Source organism: Quercus robur, chromosome 6 (assembly GCF_932294415.1).
Source record: "Quercus robur chromosome 6, dhQueRobu3.1, whole genome shotgun sequence".
NCBI lineage: Eukaryota > Viridiplantae > Streptophyta > Magnoliopsida > Fagales > Fagaceae > Quercus > Quercus robur.
This window is the reverse complement of record NC_065539.1, coordinates 31,788,022-31,810,839: the sequence shown is the minus strand read 5'-3', so window position 1 is coordinate 31,810,839 and position 22,818 is coordinate 31,788,022. Positions and strand designations below refer to the sequence as shown.

Here is a 22,818-nt window from a genome sequence, read left to right as displayed (position 1 = left end):
TCGGGGAGATGGAAATCTTATTCGGATTTCAGAGAGTGGACTGGCTTCTGGGTAGCCTCCATGGCGAGGCCAAGATCAAGGTAGTTTAATGCCAAACTAAGGCTAGTTCCCCATTAGCAACACAACCAACCACTTTTTTGGACCTCCCATTGTGAGATAAGCCCAACCCAAAATATAAATAAATTAGGGGTCCTAGCCTAACAGCCCAAGGTTATAGGGATCAAACCACCACAAATACAAATCAGGAAACAGCTACCTGTGTCCAAAGCCAAAATCAGTAGCACACAAGGACAAATACTGCGCCAATTAACAAAGAATATTTAAATACATGACTATCCCAAGTATTATAGACAACCAGAGGCTCCCATTATAATGAGTACTTACATTGTACATATTTACAATTTGTGGTCTAGGACAACTGTTGGGGTACTTATATTCATTTACACGTAGTCTTATTCATCTATACAAAAGTACCCCAAGCATTACAGAGCTAAACCACAGAGTAATCTTTTATTTAACTACAATCATTTACAAATTTTACAATCTCTGATCTACCACAAATTCACAACCTGTTTTATGTACATCCATGCTCCAAGCATCCTATAAACCTTGTGACTGCAGTTATTCTGTGAACCAACTACAATAGCTATTACCATCACTAGCATATTGGCAACCTCTTAACACACAAGCCAGCATTGTTGATGGTTGACTTCCTCAACCACATGTTCCCCAGGATCCAATTACGATGATGTTTACAATCATTTACAAATTTGCAAGTTCTTGATACAGAAGAGATTCACAACCTTCCTTTGTACAAGAATGCCCCAAGCACTACAGACCTCCTTAACCATGATCATCACGGAAATGAGCAAATGCAGTAATTTACATTTATAAGATCTCTAATCTACCACAAGCCAACAACCCATCCTTGTACAAACATGCCCCAACAATTACAGCACTGCGGAGCTATATGTCACCTCTTATCCAACCACAATGAGAACTTACACACTTAAAAACTTAGTCATTACAAGTATAGAGATGAAATATTGAGCACATATCTCAGAATATATCATTTCCACCGTGTCTGAAGATCATGGCTCTTTAGAATGATAGTATTGGGCCTGGGAGAATTATCTCCCTCACTCAGACTCTCCAAAGAATTGATCTCCCATCCACCTTCTCTCCAGTAGGTAGAATAGGCTTGTGGGATGTGAGCAACTTTCCAATAATCACTACCTTTTTCGCCTGGACGAAGTGTCTGGATAAATTCTTCAGGCATGTCAAAGAATTCTAGAACTTTTAACTTGGTCAGGTATTCAATGCCTTCCGGCACCCTCTTCAGCAATTTACACCGCTGGATAATTAACTTTTCAACACAAGGCATTGCTCCCACCTCCACTTTCATGCATCTAAGTTCACTGAATTTATCAAGTCCTAGAACCTTAAGCTTCTTAAAGCCCCCCATCCTAAACGACAACACGTCTCCCTCAAAAACCTGAAGCAATTCAAGATGTACAAGATTGGGCAAATGTTGAAGAAATTCAAGTGGATCATCCTTTAATCTACTCCATTTCAAATACAATCTGACCAGGCCATGAAGTGATGGTAACCAATGAGGTAATGTCTCCAAACGTCCTCTCAAGTACAATCGTTGAATCAATAGAGGTGGAGAAGAAAGGTGCTGCAAATCAAGGATCTCTTCCTTCCCTATTGAAGTAATAGACAAGGCATGTAGGTTGGTCAGCCTTTTAAGGGAGGAACACAGAGATTTTCCGTCTTCTTTCCTCAACTTCAAAATGCCTAACCTCCTTAGTTGATTCAGTTTCCCCAGTTCTGTCATTATAGTGCTACCACCTCCATTTGCCTCTATGAAACACAGCTTTTGTAGGGATCGCAAATGTCCAATGCTTTCCTGGACCTGAAAACCATATCTAGAGTGGAAATATTCATAAGATTCAAGTTTGAAATGATATACAAGGAGATGGCGTAGTCGCTGGAGCTTCAAGATCTCAACAGGCAGTTCAGTGACACGGGAATGCTTGAGATCCAAAGTCTCCAGATTCTGAAGCTTCCCTATAAAGCTTGGAATGATTTTAACTTTGGTACCCCTCAAGCTTAAATATTTCAAATAATACAGGTTCACAATATCAATTGGAAACTTCTTCAAACGTGCATTTTGCATATCTAGCACATGTAGCAGCCTAAAGCCATGAGGAAAAATTGTATGCATGAATAGTTTTTCTGGCACCCCAAACATGAACAAAGAACGTAGTTGAGAAACAGATATGTTTTCCTGTAAATTTTGCAATGTGTTATGTATTGATAGGCGTCGAACCTTATCGTACCACACCACATTCTGATCTTTAGCAATTACAGTGAATTTCTGATCTCTTGACTTTGACACGATAATTTCCCGCAGCAGGTCATGGACATGATACATTTTGACCCTTCCATCACTTGTTGTGTCTGCCACTTGCAATAGGCCTCTATTCAAGAGTTCATTGAGGTAGTCCTCTGCAACTTCTTCTGGTGTTTTCCCTTCTTTGGCTTCAATGAATCCCTCTGCTATCCATAATCGAATTAGTCTCATACGCTCAATTAGATAATCCTCAGGAAAGATGCTCAAGTACAGGAAACATGATTTTAGGTAGTAGGGCAGATCATTAAAACTGAGAGAAAGTACTTTCTTCAAATCTTTCAATTTGTCATTGCCATCAATTTCAGCTCCGAAACTACGGCAAACCATATCCCACTCATCAATCCTACGCTTGTCTTTTGTAGCCAAAACACCACTAATTGCCACAATTGCAAGGGGCAGTCCTTCACACTTTTTTAAAATATTTTTACAGATTTCCTCCAAATAAGTAGGGCATGCATTCCCTTGGAAGGTCTTCCTACAGAAAAGATCCCAAGACTCCTTTGGAGCCAAGGGCTTCAAGTTAAAGACCTCACCTACAGATTCTGTGACTGAGGTGGAAGCAACATCAGTATTACGTGTAGTGAGAATTACTCGGCTGCCATAATTATTGTTAGGCAAGGCATATTTGACAGCATCCCATTCATGCAAGCGCCATACATCATCTAAAACTATCAAGTACCTTCTTTTCTGAAGCAAGTCCTTGATTATTCTTCTCAACCGATTATTGTTCATGCTATCCAATCCTTCTGGAACTGGTCTGCTGACTACTCGGAAGATTTCTCGAATCATGTCTTTGAGGAGTTCTTCTATCTTGAATGATTGAGAAACAGTGATCCAAGCGCGTATTTTGAAATGTTTCTTCACTTCTGCATCATCATAGACTTGCTTTGCCAAGGTTGTTTTACCCATTCCTCCCATTGCAGCAACAGGAACTACTTCACGACCACAACCACCCTTCATCAGATCCTGCACCAGCTTCTGCTTAGGCTCATCAATCCCCACTAAATCTATCTTGTCTATAAGAAGGGCGTCACCTCTACGGTCTTGCCATGTATTGCTTGCACTTGTGGAGCCTGAACCTTGTTCAGCTTTATTCATTTTATGAAGCAGCCTCTCATAACCTTTGCAAACATTTGTAATTCTGGAGTTAATGCCTTGTAATTCAGAAACAATCCTAGAACGAGCTTTTCTGTTCTTAATGCAACAAGATAATCTACTGAGCGAACCATAGAATCCATCTCCATGATCATGTACTTGAAGAAGTGTGAATTCATCAAGAGCATCTTCAGTGTCATAAGCAATCTCTCGCACTTGCTTGATCCATACTTTGAGTTCTTCATCACTTTCTTCAAATGCATCTGCAACCTTCAGGAAGGCCCATAAGTGTTCTAATTCTCCTCTAAGATACAAAACTTCTTCCCGACCCCCCCCAAGGAGTTGTATCTCATACACAACAAAGCGTGAAAGCTTGTCAAGCAGAAAGGCCACTGCACTCTCTGCCATTCTTTCTCTTTGATCGCCTTAGGCCCTCTGAAATTCTGATGACATTACAACTCTCAACTTTTTTTCTGAACTCCACAGGCTATGGCCATACGCTTCTGCAATTTTTCACAATGTTTACGAATACATAGTTAATTTCCAAGGAAGTTGCCTCCTATAAGTTTAAGTTACAGTGATTAAAATTCTTCATTAGAGAGAAAAGAACAAGATATTTTGCCAGAATATAAGAAGGAAAATGTTCAGTAACAATATTGTTCCAAGAATTCCAAGGAAGTTATTTATTTATTTTGATAATGAAATTTTATTGAAAAGAACTGAAAAAAAACATGCTAGCCTCCCTGTACACAGGCAGTGTACTAAAGGAGGACAGGAATCAACAGAAAGTATATAAATCTAAAAATTCTACAAGTGAAGATAAGGAATAGCTGCTCATCACAGCCATCCAATCATACAAAGAACCCCAAAAAAAATGCTGCAATATTGAGTGTTCCTCCCCTTCAAAAGTAGGTTGATTCCACTCTCTCCAAATTGTACACATGAGATACAGTGTGATTGCCTCCCAAATATCTGCAGACCTGTGATGCTCTAAACCCCCTTTCCAACACGCAAACAACTCTGATACCCGGATACAATCTGATTTTAAGTAAATAGAAAATTGAACTCTCTCAAAATTAAATTAAGCTCACCATGAAGGGAAAATCCAAAGGGATGCATAATTTCACCACCCAATGGAAATCACCAAGGACTCAAGGGTAAAAAACCAAGGAAAATTTTGCTAAATAGCATCTAACTAAAGTTATTTAGTTATGTAGAATCTTTTTGAAACTCGAGTTCCAAAAAGATGCTACATAACAAAATAACTATGGGTTGGTGCTTTTTTCCTAAATTATTCCTAAAATTATGCTATTTGGCAAAAAATGCCAACAAACTCACCACTCAATGGAATTCACCCAAAGAGATACAGAGAATAGATCACAAGAATTCTTAATAATCACACACTCATAGGTAGCGTTTGGATTGGGCTGAAACGCAGTGCGTCTGCATTTCAGCCCTTTTTTTTTATTATTATTTTTTTTAAAGCCGGTTTTGTTGACTTTTAGTGCATGAACAGTGTATCCGTGTATTATTCACGGACCCACAAATTTTACTTTTCAGCAACTTTTTCATTAAAAATGGGTCCCACGACACTATTTACACATTTAAAAATTATTTTGCTACAGTGTTTTCAGTTTCAGTTTTCAGTTTCAGCAAAAATAAGCTCAATCCAAACAGACCCATAATCTGATTTCTCAGTCTAGTCAACTACATATAGTGCTTAGAACATCCCTGTAAGCAAGGGAGAATTAAATTAGTACATAGTTTCCCATACATAGAAAATAAGAATGCAAACAAATGGTCTAATACTTCCCACAAACTTCAACTTTCAAGATTGACTAATTAAAGGCATTAGGACTAACAATATTTGACTAAATAAATGTTGTAGGACCAGCCTTAATGGGCCTTGACTAGTAGCACCAGATTTGGATAATTGAGTTGGATTTGGGCCTCCAAGATTCCTGTATTTGGACTTGTAAGACGAGGGCTGTTGGGTCCGTTTGTTCTTTATTAGACACGCCAGCAACAAACTCCCTTGGTTGGAAAATACTCGCCTACTTGTTGTTCGCACCATAGAATGGAGAGAAGTTTGCTACATTGAAAGTTGTTGAAACTCCATAGTGATCAAGCAAATCAGCTCTAGCTTGAGTTTAGTGTACTTTCCTTGATCTATTGGATTTCCAATCATTCCTTTCCATCCCTTTATTTTCAATAATACATGTGGAACCAACATGCTACTTACCAAACTTTTCTCTCTCTCTCTCATGATAAACCTTGCTGAACGAATTCTGATTTGTAATTTGTTTTGCCATAGTACTGTACATGAAGCCAATGTCACAAATAAATCAGCATATTCATCCATTGATCCTAGATTTTGTTTCCCTTTTAATTCACATGGCACAAAAGCTTCACTTATCTCAATTGGTGGGCCAAAATCAAAATCAAGTTTATCATTAGGAGAGTATTTTTCAACCCCAAGAAAATCAACATATGGATTTTACTCCTCAAGAGATAATGCTACAACAATGAATCTCTCTTTTGTAAAATCAACAGCCTTTTGTATTTGAACAAAGAAAGACTCTCATCTTCCAAGACTTGTTTGCACAATCTGCAATCTTCATCAGGATACTTGCCATATATTGGTGGAGAATTCCAATCCTCAGTAACATCTTCTTTAGAACATTTTTCACTACATTCAAACATGTTTTGAATTCAACAATCCATCAACCTCACAACAGGAGATGAATAGAGTTTTTTGGAACAACAAAGATAACTTGGATAAATCCACAAGAAAGACTTGCTCTGATACCAATTTGATACTGGGATACAATATGATTTGAAATAATTAGAAAATTGAACTCTCAAAATTAAATTAAGCTCACCACCAAGGGAAAATTGAACTCTCTTTCAAACGGTAGGATTCCTTTATTTGGGATTGTAAGACAACAAGGGTTGTTGGGTTTGTTGGTTCTTTATTAGAAACTCCTGTATTAAACTCCACCACATGCTTTGGCATCACCCAAGAGATTGCAAACAAATAAGATGAAAGACCATAACCTACTCACTTATGTCCAATGGTTAAATAGATGATCCACAAACTCGGCACTATTCTTGCACAAACAACATTTATTGACAACAAAAATATTCCTTTTTCTCAAATATTCAAAGTAAGGATCTTTTCCCATGATAGCATCCCAAATGAAAAAGGCCATTTTTAGGAACTTTCACCATTCAAATGTTTCTCCAAGGAAAGGAATGCACACCTCCATTTGTGAGAGCTCTATAATACAACTGAACCTCAAAGAAGCCACTTCTCGTAGGCACCCAACACATCCGATCTTCCACATGCCGATCAATCTTTTGGGAATAGAAAAGATTAAATAAAGCATGCAAATTCCCCAGCCCCAATCATGAAGAGGGATCTAGTAAAAATGACATCCCACTACATATCCCCATTTTGCCAACTTAAAAGATCCACCACATTAGCATCTTTACTTTGAGCAATTTGGAACAAACCGGGGGAATGCTTGTGTAAGTTGGACGTGGAAAAAGCTTTTGATCATGTATCTTGGGATTTTCTTTTGTATATGTTCAGAGGTGTGGGTTTTCAAAAAGATGGAGGAAGTGGATTATGTTTTATATTTCTACAATATGTTTTTCCATTCTGATAAGTGGCAGCCAAACTGATTTTTTTGGGAGTTTTAGAGTTCTTCGTCAAGGAGACCCTCTTTCTCCGATGTTATTTGGCATTGTGATGGAGGCTTTGAGTTATTTGTTGGTTGTAGCAGTAAATGAAGGGCTTCTATTGGGCTTCTCAGTAAATACCACAGCTAATAGGCCTTTAATGGAGTCTCATCTTTTATTTGCAGATGATACCTTAATTTTTTGTGATGCTGACTTGTGTCAGATTGAAAAATTGAGGGATATTCTCTTGCTATTTGAGTTTGTTTCAAGCCTGAAGATTAATTTAGGGAAATTTGAGTTGGTACCTGTGGGGGAAGTGAGCAACATGGGGGATTTAGTGGTTGTGTTGGGATGTAGATAATCTTCGCTTCCACTGAAATATTTTGGTCTTCCCTTGGGTGCTAAATTAAAGGAGGGGTCGATTTGGAACCCTATTCTTGAGAAGTTGCAAAATAGATTAGTGGTTTGGAAACACCTTTATTTATCTAAGAGGGGGAAGCTCACTCTCATTAAAAGCACACTCTCAAGTTTGCCAACTTATTTACTCTCCCTATTCCCTATCCCGGTGGAGGTGGCCAGTTGCATTGAAAAAATATAGAGGGACTTTTTATGAGTGGGATTAGTGAGAGACAAAAATCACATTTAGTTAAGTGGGCTATGTTTTGTGAACCAGTTTGTTATGGAGGGCTAGGTATAAGGAACCTAAGAAGATTTAATCAAGTTTTGTTAGGGAAATTACTTTGGAGATATGGGACGGAGAGGGAGTCTCTATAGAGGGAGTTCTCTCTTAGTACACCACCAGTGTACTGGTTTTTTTTTTTTTTAATACAATTTTTCGTTACTTAAAAAAAAAAAAAAAAAAAAAAAAGCCTCCCCACACCACAAGTCATCCCAAAACCAAGAACATTATCCATTCCCCACCTCAAACCAAATAGATCAAGAAAAGCGCTCCCACCCATTTCTAATATACTTCTAAAGAGACACACCATGAGAGTCATTGAAACTCATCCACCCCTATCACTTCCATATTTAAAACCTATGATCACTGCAATAAAGACTCTTTCCAAAGCAAACTTCCAAAGCCATTTCCCCAGTAATGTTGTGTAAAACCAAATATGATGCAGGGAAGTGTGTAGGATATATTGTTTGGATTTGGTTAGCAATGTGAGTTTTAAATATGAAAATGATAAATTTATGATAAGTATGTGGATTAGATAAGTTGGTAAATGGAAATGCTTTTAATAATATAACAGTAGCAGGTTGAGTGAAATCAGCTTGTTTAACGTTTAGTCAATTGCAACAATTTTCTGTGCCAGAAAGATTTCATTTTCATACTATCTTTAGATGGGCAAGAACTGTACTCATGCAGAAAGAGTAGCGTTGATAACTCCTAAATGAAGTTTGCAAATGGGCAACACTGCTCTGATTAAGCCATTACCAACACCAATGAGCTTCGCCAATGGGAGCTTTCTTCCTCATGGATGAGAGAAAATGACCAAGACAAGTACTGATGGGCTTAGGTGTCCATAGGTCGGTCTAGGCCAGGTTTGTGCCTAACTCGCAACTGAGCCAACCAAATTGGGTGGAGATTTTTCAAGCCCGCCGCCGACTAGTGAAGGAGTCAGGGGAGAGGAGATCTGGCCAAAACTTGGATCTGGCCGAAAATCTGGCCGTGTCTGGCAAGATCTTGCGGGATCTACATAAGATCTTGATGGATCTTGCCGTATCTAGATAGATCTCGACAACATCTCACTAGATCTAGTGAGATCTGACAGGGAATTCATCTGATAGCGGAAAATGGCAGCCTTTTGGTGGTGGAATCAATTGGGTCGGTTGAAATCAAGTTTTGATGCAACAACCCGCCAACCAACCCCCCGAAATTAGGTTTTGGACATTGTAAACTGCCCTGACCATCATAGGAGTCGGATCGGGCGGTTTTCAAATTGGGCTAGTCGGTTTGGGCGGGTGGGCTGAGTCCACGGGTGGTCTTAATAGCCTTTAAAGCTAGTGAGCTTTGCTAGACTACAGATTGTGGACGATATTAGAGCGAGAGAGAGGAGTGGAGACCATCATAGATTTGCCAAGTGTGAGTAGATTTTTTTTTTTTCCTTTTCTCCTGTGTCACTAAAGGTATACACGAGTCGATTTTGGGCTCAACTTGGACTCGACCGACTCAGGTTGGTGGAAGAAGATGAGTCAGATCAAGCTCGGGAGGAAAATTGGTCTGTTAGGTTGAAACCGATGAGGGAGCAACGGTGGGCAGGGTAGATCTTCACTGGATCTGAGCAAAATATCGTCAAATTTGAGCAGATCTAAGCAAACATGCCCAGATATAAGTGAAGGAGTAGATTTGAGTAGAGTAGATCTTCGTCGGATTTGAGAGGATATGAGCAAACATGCCTAGATTTGAGCAAAGGAGAGCCAAATGTGGCTGGATCTGAGCGAAGGATGCCCTAATTGTTGCTGGATCTAGGTATATTTGGCCTCATTTTAAGTTTTTATCGGTTGAGTTGAGTGGCTTAGCTTTTAGAGGAGGAAACCCGCCACTCAACTTGCTGGAGTCAGTTTTTGAGGGCTGAGACCTACCGTCGACCATCGGAGGTGTCAGATCAGGTTGCCACAAGTTGGTTCCAGTCAGTTGGGTTAGGTGGCCAGGTTGCTTGATCAGCCCTATGTGTCACGATCGCGCCCTACCCGCAACCGTAATTGATATATATATACATACACACACACATACATATATTAGTGTACATCAAATACATTTGTATGTATAGTTGTTAGTATCGTATGATACACGATATATATTGTATCATGTTCAAAAAGTTTCTTATCGTAAAGGTGGTAATCTGATGTGGAAGAAAAAATCCACGTGAAACTCGAGTGTCTAGTCTTAGAGACTCGAATTTCAAAAAGAAGAAGAAGAAGATCTAGAGAATAGGGAGAACTGCAGGAACTCGAGTCTCTAAGACTAAGGTAATCTGATGTGGAAGAAAAAATCCACGTGGAACTCAAGTCTTCTTCTTCTTTGGATCTTCTCTATAGAACTTGAGTCTGAGAGACTCAAGTTCCATGTGGATAAATTGTTCCATGTTAGCTGTATGCTAGCACTGGAACTTGAGTCTTAAAGGCTCAAGTTTTGTCATCGAATTCAAGTCTTAGAGACTTGAGATGCTAGTTTATAGAATAGTATCAAAAACTTAACAACTAACGAAATTGTTAGAAAATTGATATTAAATGCCAAAAAAAAACACCCCTATGGACGTAGGCTCTTCGGCCGAACCACTTAATTCTCTTTGTGTTCTTTCTCTTATTTGTTTCTAGTCTGCTTCCGCTCTACAATTTTCTTACATCTACTTTATTTCTCTACTACAATTTTATATTTCATCTTTCATTTCAACGTCTACCAAACTTTAATGTGATTGATTTTAATTCCTAACAAACTTGAGTGGTGATGGCCAAATCCAATGGGTAATGGATATCCTACCCTATCCGACCCAAAATTTTTAGGTATTACCCGATATGTCATGGGTAAAGCTAATCGAGTCGGGTTTGTGTAAAATCCCAAATATTTCGGGTCAGGTATGATTATTACCCGAATCCAATCCATTAAAAAAATAAAGGAAGAAGAAGAAAAAGAAAAAAAGGGGAGGAGGATAAGCACAATGATACCTTTTACCTTATCTTAGCCTCTTTAGTCTTTACCTAAACCCGTTTTTGTGCCTCCTTGTGATCATATCTAAAGACTAAAGTAAAAGGAGAAATGACAGATAAAAACAATCGGAGAACAAAGATTTGGGATGAATTCTCTAGTAGCTAGTGATTGGTTTGCTATTCATATTTGTACAAGCAGGTTTTACAATAGAAAGGTTTTTGAATACAAAAGTCAACTACAAGTTAATCTTGGAAAGGTAAATAAGTCAGTGCATAATTTTGTCCTTGATTTTGGGCTAGACTTGAGCTATTGCAGGAGAAATTATTAGGTCCATTAGGAGGATTGCTGACGTGGTCCTCCCCGACTTCTCAACCAATAAAATGCTGTTCTTTATGCAAATGTGACATCATCTAGTAATTTTTATTTTTTATTTCTTGTACTGATTAGGAAGCTCACACATACATTTGCATAGATGACATCATCTCATTGGTCAAAAAGGACCACATCAGCCATCCTCCCGATGTAAATAATAATTTCTCCTATTGCAGTTTGTAGTGCATTTCTTTTGGCTAGAATGAAGGTGATAAATGATCATGGTTGGTGGTTGCTTCTTTAGTAGATATCACAGTCAATCTAGTAGTGAATATAATTTTTTGGATAAATAATTTGATGCTTTTATTTGAATACTGTTATCAATTTATACAAAAGGATAAGAGCATCTTCTATAGATGAGCTAAAACCAAAATTCTCTAAAAAAATCTCTATTTTAAAGAGTAAATCCTAAAAAAGCAATTCCAATAATCTCTCCATAGTTCAAAAAGTGTTTTGCTAATGAACAGTCACTTTCTTTGTCTAGACTCTAGAGTGTTACTGTTCATCAACAAAAGAATTTATTTGAATAAAATATTCAACCCCATCTCTCTCTCTCTCTCTCTCTCAGGTAAAAATGTTGAAACAAGTACATAAAAAAACAAATAAAAATGATTATTTTAAATGAAATAGAGAAAGGATAAAGAGTATATTAAAAAGTGCATTTGAAAAAATAGGTAAGGTAAATATAAAAATTACTGTTTATTTTTCAAACGATATAAAAATATGGAGAATATGCTCTAATCACAATTCTAGGAACCACTTTCCTACTAAAACTCAATGATTAATTAAACTATTTGGTGTACTCCTAAAATTACTATAAATACCATTTTTTTTCTCCATTAATTAAAGTATTAAACTGTTGTAGCAAGATTAGACATTTATCGAATAGAGAAGTTTTTTTTCTTTTCTTTTTGGTCTGTTTTTTTTTTTTTTTTTTTGAGCAAAGAGTCGATAGAAATTTTATTAAATAATAATCTGAGAGTGGTACAAGTATAACTAGATAAAACAACATCTAGTAGAGTGGGGAACATTAACATCAACGAAAACAACCCCGTGATGTCCCAAAAGAGAGCAAAACACCTGACTGCATACATAAAGAGGGTACTAGTCATTCCTATACCCGTTACGCTGCATTTAGGCGTTGGTCTGTTTAAAATTCCATAACTGAAAGGCAAAAAAAAAAAAAAAAAAAAAAGCCAAAGAAATCAAGTATAGGTTGGGTATGGATATTCATGGGTAAACAAATCGGGTAACAATTGGGTCATGGTAAAATAATCGGATTGGGTATGAGTATACCCGACTCATACCCGATTCATGGCCATCCCTAAACTTGAGGAATAACACGTTAGTTTTTAATTTGATCACTACATCCAAAAGATTAAAAGCAACTCTTTAAACTTTATAGACTAAAAGAATCGAACATATTTTTAAGCTAAAGATATATATATATATATATATATATATATATATTTTTTTTTTTTTGGATGAAGCTAAAGATATATATTGGTTGCATAGAAAATGACGTTTTGAATTTTTGATGAGAAAAAAAAAAAAAAAAATCGCTAAAGAAAGGTACGCTGTGTTTGGGTGCTGAGCAAACGAAACGAAACGAGAACATAGAAAAATAAAAAAAAAATAAATAAAAGGTACGGTAGGCAGTTGCTATAAACTGAGAGAGTTGTCGGGAACCAAACTTACTTGGTATAAAGGAGTAGGTAGAAATAGAATCGACGAGCAGTGGAGGCTCAACCTCAACAGCGATACGATGTAGTCACTAGTCACAAGGTTTAGTTGAATGGAATTGGAGGGAAAACTGGGAACTTGATTAGAACACCAAGCTCTAAAATAAAAAAGCAGGACTACCGATGAGGAAATGGAACCCACGGTGGAGCCGCCATTTGAAGCTTCTTGAAGGTTTTTTTTTTTTTTTTTTTTTTTTTTTTTTTGGGTTTTTTTTTGGTTGGGTTGTTTAGTGGTAATTGAAAAGAGTGCGAAACTGAGAAATGGAAGGAGCAAGAGAGGAGGTCCTGGGTGTAGTAGATATAAAGTTCACGATGGTATAATATAAGTATATAACGACATCATGACATGATAGTTTTCTCAAAAAAAAAAAAAAACAAAAACAAAAACAAAACAAAACGTCATGATAGTGCCTATCATTTTTTTTTTTTTTGTACGTGTAGACTTCTAATAACACTTGCTACAAAAAGTCAAAAAAAATAAAAATAAAATTGTGTGGTGACAACACTACATGTACATGTATGGAGAGATACTACAAATTTTGTTACATATATTTACAAATATGTGCTACCAATTATTAAAAAAAAAAAATCAGATATTATTTATCCATGATTATGTTAAAATTTGGGTTTATTTAGGAATAGCTTATCTAACTTTTTACTGAAATTTTTTTATTGAAAGTGTGCTAAAAGTTGTGTATGGCATAATTTGGGTTTGTTTAGGAATAGTTTATCTAACTTCTTACTGAAATTCTTTTGCTGAAAGTGTGCTAAAAGTTGCATTTGGCATAGGCTTAAAAAGCCAACTTTTTTTACTATTTAACTTATTTTTGCTACTATTCATGGGTCTTATTGCACTTTTTGGTACTATTAATGAGTCCCACTGTACTATTTCAGTTAGCTTTTAGCTTTATCTACAGTATTTTCAACAAAAAGTTTTCAATTTCAGCTAAATAAGTTGTTTCCAAACGGACACAAAGTATACTTATACCTTGAAAAAGTGAGAAAAGACGAGAAAATGTAAGGTTTTAAAAAACTGTACATAAAAGCTAAAATCTTAAAAGCTAAAGGTTAAAATTGATGTCAAACTTGTTAGTATATAGCTTAGTCTAACTTAGCCCATCGGGCTTAGCCTAGTATACTGTACTTGTAGTATACTTATATTACTTGCACTTCACACATACTTAACTTATATAAGACTCTTTATTATACAGTGTTATTTACACAAAATATACATCAATATACAGACTGTTCAGTCTTTCTCTCTCTCACTTTATATTCTTGACAAAACTCACCCTTTTTCAATCACATTTTGATAAATAGGTAAAATTATAACTATTGATGTGTCCAATTATAAGTAATAGAAAATAAATGGATACATATAAAAATCAATTATAACTTTACAAATAATGCTTAAAAGTCAATAAAATAATGTTTAGTATTTGGTGTGTATTTGGATACCGCTTATTTTGTTGAAAACTGAAAATATTATAGCAAAATAATTTTTAAATGTGTGAATAGTATCGTGGGATCCATTTTTAATTAAAATTTTGTTGAAAAAAGAAGTTTGTAGGTCTCGTGAACAGTGCACGAGACCTACTGAAAAAGCTGAAAAAAAAAAAGGGCAGACGAAGACGCGTGAACGTGGAACACAATCCAAACAGAGCTCAAAAAGTCACTTGAGCCTATTGTTTGTTACACGTGTAGAAAAGTGCACGAGATCTACTGAAAAAGTTAGGAAAAAAAAAAAGAAAAAAAAAAAAGGCAGACTCAGACTCGAGAATGTGGAACGCAGTCCAAACGGAGCTCAAAATGTCACTTGAGCCTATAGTTTGTTACACGTGTAGAACAATGCACGAGACCGATTGAAAAAACTAAAAAAAAAAAGAAGCGAACGCATACGCGTGAACGTGGAAGACAATCCAAATGGAGCTCAAAAAGTCACTTGAGCCTCTTGTTTGTTACACGTGTAGACTTCTAGTAGCACTTGGTACAAAAAGTAAAAAAAAATAATAATAATAAATTGTGGTGATGTAAATTCCTCTAGTCCCTATGTCAAGAATGTGGAATGCTGTTAGCGTGACTTCTTGTGCAAGAAAATGAGATACAATAATATAGAGAAAATGACATGCGCGAAAATGGTTGGTACTATCTTCACCATGACTAATAAATAGTACTATCTTCCTCCAATAATAATAATTAATAAATGTCTTACACCATTACTGTTGTTGACATGTAACTGCTGGGATAGTAATTTAGGAAACAAAGAAACATACTTATATTGCACTCTATCTATCTATATTTTGTATTCAGTCTTCTACGGAACTAATTAAAATATATAAAGGCTAATCTGAAGTTTATTGCTGGTTCAAAATGTCAAAGCTCGTATATTATAACATCGCGTAAGTAATATTTCAGCCATGAGCTCACACCCAACTAATTTTATTCTGGGATACTTAGAGGTTGTTTGGTATTGTTGTTTAAACAACAATTTTTAATTATTTATTTATTTATTGATTAAACATCACAATACGTATTTTCACAACACTTTTTATTTCACATGTATTTTCCCAATACTTAAACAACATTACTAAAAATCTTTTACCAAATGGACCCTTAAGATTTCTTAGATTCCAAAATAACAGGAAAATCAGCTCTCGAGTCTTGACATCAATCCCTAGGGATACTTTTATTCTTTTCCAAATTCCAAAATAACATGAAAAATTAGTTCTTTAAGTCTTGGCATCAATGAATAAGGTCATTTATATCAACTTGTGCAAATATTTCTGTTTATTTTAATATGAGAATCCATTTTTTCTATTTTACCTTATTACTTTTTTAAAAACATCCACGTCATATTATTTATTTTAAACTCTATTTTATTAAAATATCAAAAAAAAATATTTAATTGTTTCTCTCTTTACACACCACCTTGATTTTGAAACCTAAATTGTTCAAAGAACCATAAAAAAAAGAGGTTCAAGATTTTTGAGATCAAATAAAATTCTACAAAGATTAAATAACCGTGATGATGTCATAATTAATTAATAATTAACTAAAATATAAATGATATACATATATATATATATGTGTGTGTGTGTGTGTGTGTTGTCAATGATATTTTTATTTTTTTACAACTTATATAAGAAAGTTTATAAAAATAATAAAGCATAAAAAAATTAAAAGAAAATTAATTTTTAAGTATAAGAATATGAATATATTTGAAAGAATTTTAATTATAATTCTTTTAATACATTCCCCCTTTTGAGATGGTTGATATAAGAAAAGATTGTCAATATTAAGTATAATATAAATAAACAGTAATGAAAGTTTCTTTACATTATTCGTATGGGATTCTTTTAAGTTTACTTCATATATATTATATTCTCCACAAGGAGCATCAACAGGTAGGACTATGCACCAACTGACCCTCACCATAGCAACCGAATCTCATCGTAGCGGCCGAACCGAGCTTTGGGCCAATAGAAGAAGCCGGCGTTGGCAAGCAGAGCACGTTGGACCTTCCAACGCCAGTGCAATAAGACCATTGGATCAAGTTTTCAAAACCAACAGTCACCGATCGACGAATCCTAATATGTGTGTGTGTATGGACTAAAACGACGCCATTTCATTAAGATGTTAAAAAAAAAAAAAAGCCAATAAAACGCCAACGTTATAGTGTGCGTTTGGCTACAGCTTAAAAAGTCAGCTTATTTTACTATTCAGCTTATTTTTGCTACTATTCATGGACCCCACTACACTTTTTGATGCTATTTATAGGTCCTACCATACTATTTTAGCTAACTTTTACTTTCATCTACAATACTTTCAGTAAATAGTTTTCAATTTCAGCAAAATAAGCGGATCCCAAACAGACCCATAGTCTAGGTTTTATGTAGTATAAATACTATCTTTTCTCTCTCAATAGCCTCAAAACTCTCTCTCTCCCTCACAGTGCTTTTCGCCCTCTCAAGCCTCACCCTTAGCACAGTAGCACCAAAGCTGCTAGCTCACTGCAACACCGTTAGAGAGTCGGTAACTGGTAAGTTAATCTCACTCTCAGTCTCTAGTCTACTTTCATAGCTTTATTTCGCCTTTCTTTAAGTGGCACTGAGTGCTGACATTTTTTTTCCTTTCACAACATTTCAATTTAAGGGAGACTTAGAGAGTTCTCACTCTTCAATCCTTCACTAAAAGCAGAGGTAATCACTATTTACTAATGACCATTGTATATAGATTTTATTTTTATTTTTGATTTTTGAAGGATTTTGAATTTGAGCTACTACCTAAATGCTTAACTACTTATTGGACATTGGATTTTATTTGTTTCGTTTTAGCAGTAGGTTTTGCTTTTGATCATGAATAATATGTTGAACAAGTTGCTTGCTAAATAATTAGAGTTTGAGCTTGTCTGTATACTTTGACAGCTTGCTAAGTAATAAAAAATTTTGTATTTACTTGAAATCTTGAAACAGGTTGATGTATTGATATTAGGCTTGAAATCCCAATTTAAAATTTAAAAAATATATTAGTTTTTTTTAATATTTCAAACCGACCAAACCGATGACCACAAAAATAGCACCACTATAGGTCAGAAAATCGACCCTAGGCAGTGTGCATTGGTACCAATTATAAGAAACTCGATCCCTATCAGTTCGGTAATAAATTTGGGAAAACACCGCACCGACCGAACCACACACACTCCTACTAGGCATGCTCCTTCTATGTTTTCGATAAGTTCTCTTTACATAGTTTGAAGTGACCAGCCAAAAAGAATACTCTCTATATTTTCTTGTTTCATGTTGAATCTACTGCGAAACTTTTTAACATGCTTCACATGTGAAAACTTCATAATACAAGTTATTTTTTCCATGGTAACCTCTTCCCAAGAATTTGCTTTGTAGCACCAAGGTCTTCATTGCAAACTATTTTGACAACTGTTCCTTTAATTTATTTATCTCTTGCACTTTTGGCAATGAAATTAGCATATAACCCACATACAAAAGAAAAATAATATAGCTATTATAAGTTTCATAATTTGTACCCCCTTTGTGACACATTAGTATGTCGATTCCTTCTTGTAAAGATGGGGTGCACAATACTTAATCTCTTTGAAAGCAATTTTAGACTTGAAGCCAGCTGGAGCCTGGGAGAATGCAAAGCCTCTTAAAAAAGAGATGGATGAGTCACCACATGGTTATAGATCTAGGAACCAAAACATGACTCCATAAAAGTTTACCGACCAGACAAGGTTTGGAGTTAGGGTATAGAATGGAAAGAGGTTAACCACCCTAGGCCTACATAGCTGTAGCGGTCCTTCATATATCATTGCTCAACTGGATGGAAAGTAAGCTTATCCTAAAGGCTCAAAAGGTGTGCACTTGTATCTAAGACCTAAGTGTAAGTCTAAATGTCATGTGAGATAAGCAAGCGAAAGCAAATACAACATATGATCATGGAAGCATAGACATGCAAAGGATTAAGCAACTCATAGCATCAAGCATTGACATATAGTCCTATGATGGACCACCCACTAATTAAGACTTTTTTAGTGCATGATTGTTAGCATTGTATAATGTGTGATACGTACAACTATACAACAAAAACACAACTTTTTATGTCACAACATTTTTAATTGAAACAATTAGTTAGATTGATTAAATTTTATTTTAATGAAATAATTTATCAGTTTGTGACAAATAAACCTTTTATATATATATATATAGGAGACACACACAAAAAAAAAAAAAAAAAAAAACCAATTCAAGATATGATTTGCCTTTTCACAACTATAATTTTGTAAAAATTTAGGATATTCTTCTCATTTTAGTTGTAATTTGTTGAAATTATTGGACGTGCGTGGTCGAGAATTATTTTAATCATATAATCAACTACCTATTAATAGGGATTTAAGATGTCTTATTAATTTTCATATTATTAATTAATCAACAACAATGAGAGAGAGAGAGAGAGAGAGAATCTGCATGTTGGCCTGAACTCTTGCAAAACCATCATTCATCTAGATAGAAGTAGAACACGTGATCAGACTTGTTGTCAGGTCTACCTAAGGGGTAATAATTGGATATTATACAGCTTTATCTTACTTGAATCATTGGTCATTTTAGTTAATTTACGAGGAGATTCATGTGAGTGGACTAGAGCAACAGTTTTGCACTAGTCCATTCCATCGTTTGAACTTTGAACTGAGCAATGCACAACTAAAGGGCCATGAGATGACTCATTTGATGTCTTCATTATCCTGGTTCGTATATCTTTTCTAAAGTGACGCCTTAAATGTACCAATCATGAATCAACTATCAAAGGGTAGAGCTTCGAGCTTCTAGAAAAGCATACAGTAAGCATATACTTTTTTTTGACGATAGGATTTCAAGCTCAACTCTCAAGTTTTTACGAGAAATTAATATAATAAGTCATTCCAAAGATGAAGCCCATTCTTGACTGTATGTAGAGACTAGAGAGCATGATAATTTTTTTTAAGAAAAAAAAGAAAAGAAAAATTAATAATAATAAGGAAAGAAAGAAAGAGGAAAGTCCTCAGAGTTGTCTTGTTAGATTCTTGCCCATGATACCGTGTCCCTGATAAATCCTAAGGTCATTGCCCATGACACAATGCCCTTGTAAATCCCAAGGTCATGCCGAAGGAATATACCGTTGGATTCTAACCAAAATTACTCTCTCTCTCAAAAAAAAAAAAAAAAAAAAAAGCTAATATATTAATCACATATAATAATACAAATATTTACTTGAAAAATCTTTCTTTTTTGGAGTGGAAAGGAATGGGACAAATTTAAATAAATCTACTTATCTACTATTATAATATCAATTACAATTCTTTATTAGGTTTATTACTAACTTGTTAGCCAAAAAACAGTTTATTCCTAACTAACTTGAGATCCATACCAAATAAAATAATAGTGATTGTAACTTGTATCACCAAGAAAAGCTCCTCCCTATAAAAAAAAAAAAATCCCAAATTTATCTTCATGTCTCACAAAAAAAAAAAAAATCTTAATTTCTTTGCTTTCACACATTATTTTTCTCTCATTGGTGGCAAGTGCTGATTGCACTCTCCTCTCTAATTAGTAGTTTTTGTCCCCCAGCTCCCCTTGGCCATCTTCTTTTCTTTTTCTTTTTCTTTTTGTTCTAGGCGCATTCTCCCTTCTTTTCTTTCTTCATAATATTAATCCAAATTTCATAAATTCTCTTTAATTTGTGTGATTTACAAAATCTTTGTAAAGAAAACTCAAATCTTGGTTTCTCTCTCCCCTTGCAATACATCCCAAGTGAATTTTTTCCCCCTCTCTCTCTCTCTCTCTCTTGATTTTATCCATATTATGAATTTTCTCCTCTACCCACAAGGGAGGACCCTTGACCAAAGTCATCAAATCCTTTGTAGTGCTCTTTATTCATATAATTCAATTTTTTTTTTCTTTAGTGAACAAGGAATAGACTTTACTTTTGGAATATTTTTTTTTTCACATAAAAAAATCCAAAAAATAATCAAATTAATTTTCATTTTTTAACTAAGAGAGTGTTTGGATTGCGTCTGCATTTTCATGCAGACACATTTTTGCCCCCCCTTTTTTTTTTTTTTTTTTTTTTTTTTTTAAATCAGCGCCTATTGCACTGTTCATGAGACATGAACAGTGCAAATAGACAAATGAATAGTGTTTTGGTGTGAACAATAATCTAAAAATTATTATTTTTATTATTTTCAGTTTTCAGTAAAATAAATTATATCCAAATTTATACTAAAAAACTCAATCATCTTATTATATCACAATTGAAATTTGAGGTAATTTCTAAACACATGCTTTTTGAGTCCAAAAAATAGTTGTACCTATCGATTTTTAAACGCGAGTGAAGTTGATTTATACAACTTGTTTAATAAATGAGTGTGGATATGTACATTGAACTTTTCACAGTAGATCATATCAAGGAAACTACCCAATTTGTCTTATTCTTTCCACTTGTAGGCAAGAAAACGAATGTCCGGGAAAAGTCCAAAATAAGGAAATAGTTGAGAATTTGAGATGTCATCATCATCTTCTTAGGTTTTTTTTATTTATTTAAATTATTTAATTAAAAAATTGTTCAGATATCTTCAAGAAAGTGCCAAGCAGTCTTTTTTCTAAACTCAAAATCTGAATTTTCATGCTTCTGTGGCTTTTAACACGTTGTTGATTAATCCGAAATCCATTTATATTTATCAACTGTGGCTTCAGTTTCTTCCAGACGTCAAAACAATGTCCGTTAGGTTCTCCTCCTCAGCCAATTTACAAAGTTAACTTTGATGGAGCTGTGCTTAATGATGACAGAAAGGCCGGTGTTGGGGTGATCCGAAATAATTTGGGACAGGCTATGACTTCTATGACAGAGAAATGTAATCTCCCCACATCAGTTGAAGAAGTTGAGGCTATGGCAGCGGTCAGGGCAGTTGGTTTTGCTCAAGAACTGGGGTTTTCATCTATTGTTCTTGAGGAGATTCAAAGATAATTATGAATTCCATAAAAAATGATGTACCTTCTTTTGCTTCTTATGGTCATTTGATTGAAGAGACTAAACTTTTAACAGAATCCTTTGTTGTTTTTAGTGTTTCTCATGTTAAAAGATAAGAGAATTCTGTAGATCACAATTTTACTAGATATACTAGACATATAAAGAGTGATCTTTCAAATCTTAATGTTGTAACCTTCGTCGATTTGGCTATTTAGTTGTCAATAAAGTTACATTGCTTTTTTCAAAAAAAAAAAAAAAAACAAACAATCAAACAAACTAGTATGCCATTCACAATCCTCACTATGTCCATGGATCAACCTTTAAGAAAATTTGATAAAATTGTAATCTAGATATATAATAATAAGTAAAGTAGAGAGAAAATCCAATTAAATTTCAAATTCGAATTTAATTAGAGTTTAATTTTGCGCCATATGTCTCATCTAATCTAAATTTTAGAATTTTGTGTCAAGTGAGTTAATTTAATGTAAAATTGAATTTCAATTAGAGTTTAATTTTGCGCCACGTGTCCTTTCTACTTAAATTTTTAAATTTTTGTGCCAAATTAGTTAATTTAGTGTAGAAAACGAGAAGTTCAATATAATAAACTGTGGGGTACAGAAATTTAATAAGGATATAATGCCATGTGTCATACCCGAGCCCGAGGAGGCCAATGCAGTTCCGAGGAGACCATACACTCGGACGGTAAGACCGGAGAGGCGAGCCATGGCCACGTCAATGGCATATTACCATAGGGGACCACACTGTAGAGGAAGAGCTTTAGAAAGGGGGTTAGCCTTAATGTGATTGGAGGGATGGTAGCTGCCACCACATTTAATGCACCCCACCAAACCCCCTGACCGTATTTATGTGGAGAAGACCCCTTAACAGTGCTGTCTTGGTTGCCGCAACTCACAGAAGACTTGGAAGGGCGTCTATAGGAATAAGCACTCGAGTAGTGGCTTACATGATCAACAAATGGAGGATCAAGATCAGCCCAAAAAGGCTATATAATGTAAGAGATTCTCTAGGGAAGAAAGGGGAGGTTCATTTGAGAATCTGTAGAAAAAACACTGTAACACAAAGAATTGAAATTGTAATCAAGTCGAAAAAGAATATACTCAAGAACTACTCTCCTCGGATTTTGCCGAGGAAGGATTCCTTCGCATAAAACCTTTTTTTTTTTTTTTTTTTCAATCTTTAATCCATCGTGAGCATTGTCCAACCCACTGAAACCTAGTTTTCAGCCCACTCTTTAAAAATTCTTTGTATTAGGCTCTTTTGGCCTTAATCCTTTTACCTTATAGGCTTAGGATCCAAAACCTGCCCTTACAATTGGT

At 35.2% G+C, this 22,818-nt stretch overlaps 1 protein-coding gene across 1 annotated transcript; it reads right to left on the bottom strand.

Moving 5' to 3' along the window:
* Window positions 1-344: 344 nt before the first annotated feature.
* Window positions 345-13,239, bottom strand: LOC126688439 (disease resistance protein RPM1-like). Its single transcript, XM_050383137.1, has 2 exons — window positions 12,921-13,239; window positions 345-4,017 (listed from the first exon to the last, which is right to left on the bottom strand). Exon 2 carries the CDS (start codon window positions 3,920-3,922, stop codon window positions 1,070-1,072), a length of 2,853 nt encoding a protein of 950 aa, XP_050239094.1. The 5' UTR covers window positions 3,923-4,017; window positions 12,921-13,239; the 3' UTR covers window positions 345-1,069.
* Between the last annotated feature and the right edge of the window lie 9,579 nt (window positions 13,240-22,818).

Coding starts and splice junctions, on each gene's coding strand:
- LOC126688439 (XM_050383137.1), bottom strand. CDS start 3,922: ATGGCAGAGAGTGCAGTGGCCTTTCTGCTTGACAAGCTTTCACGCTTT.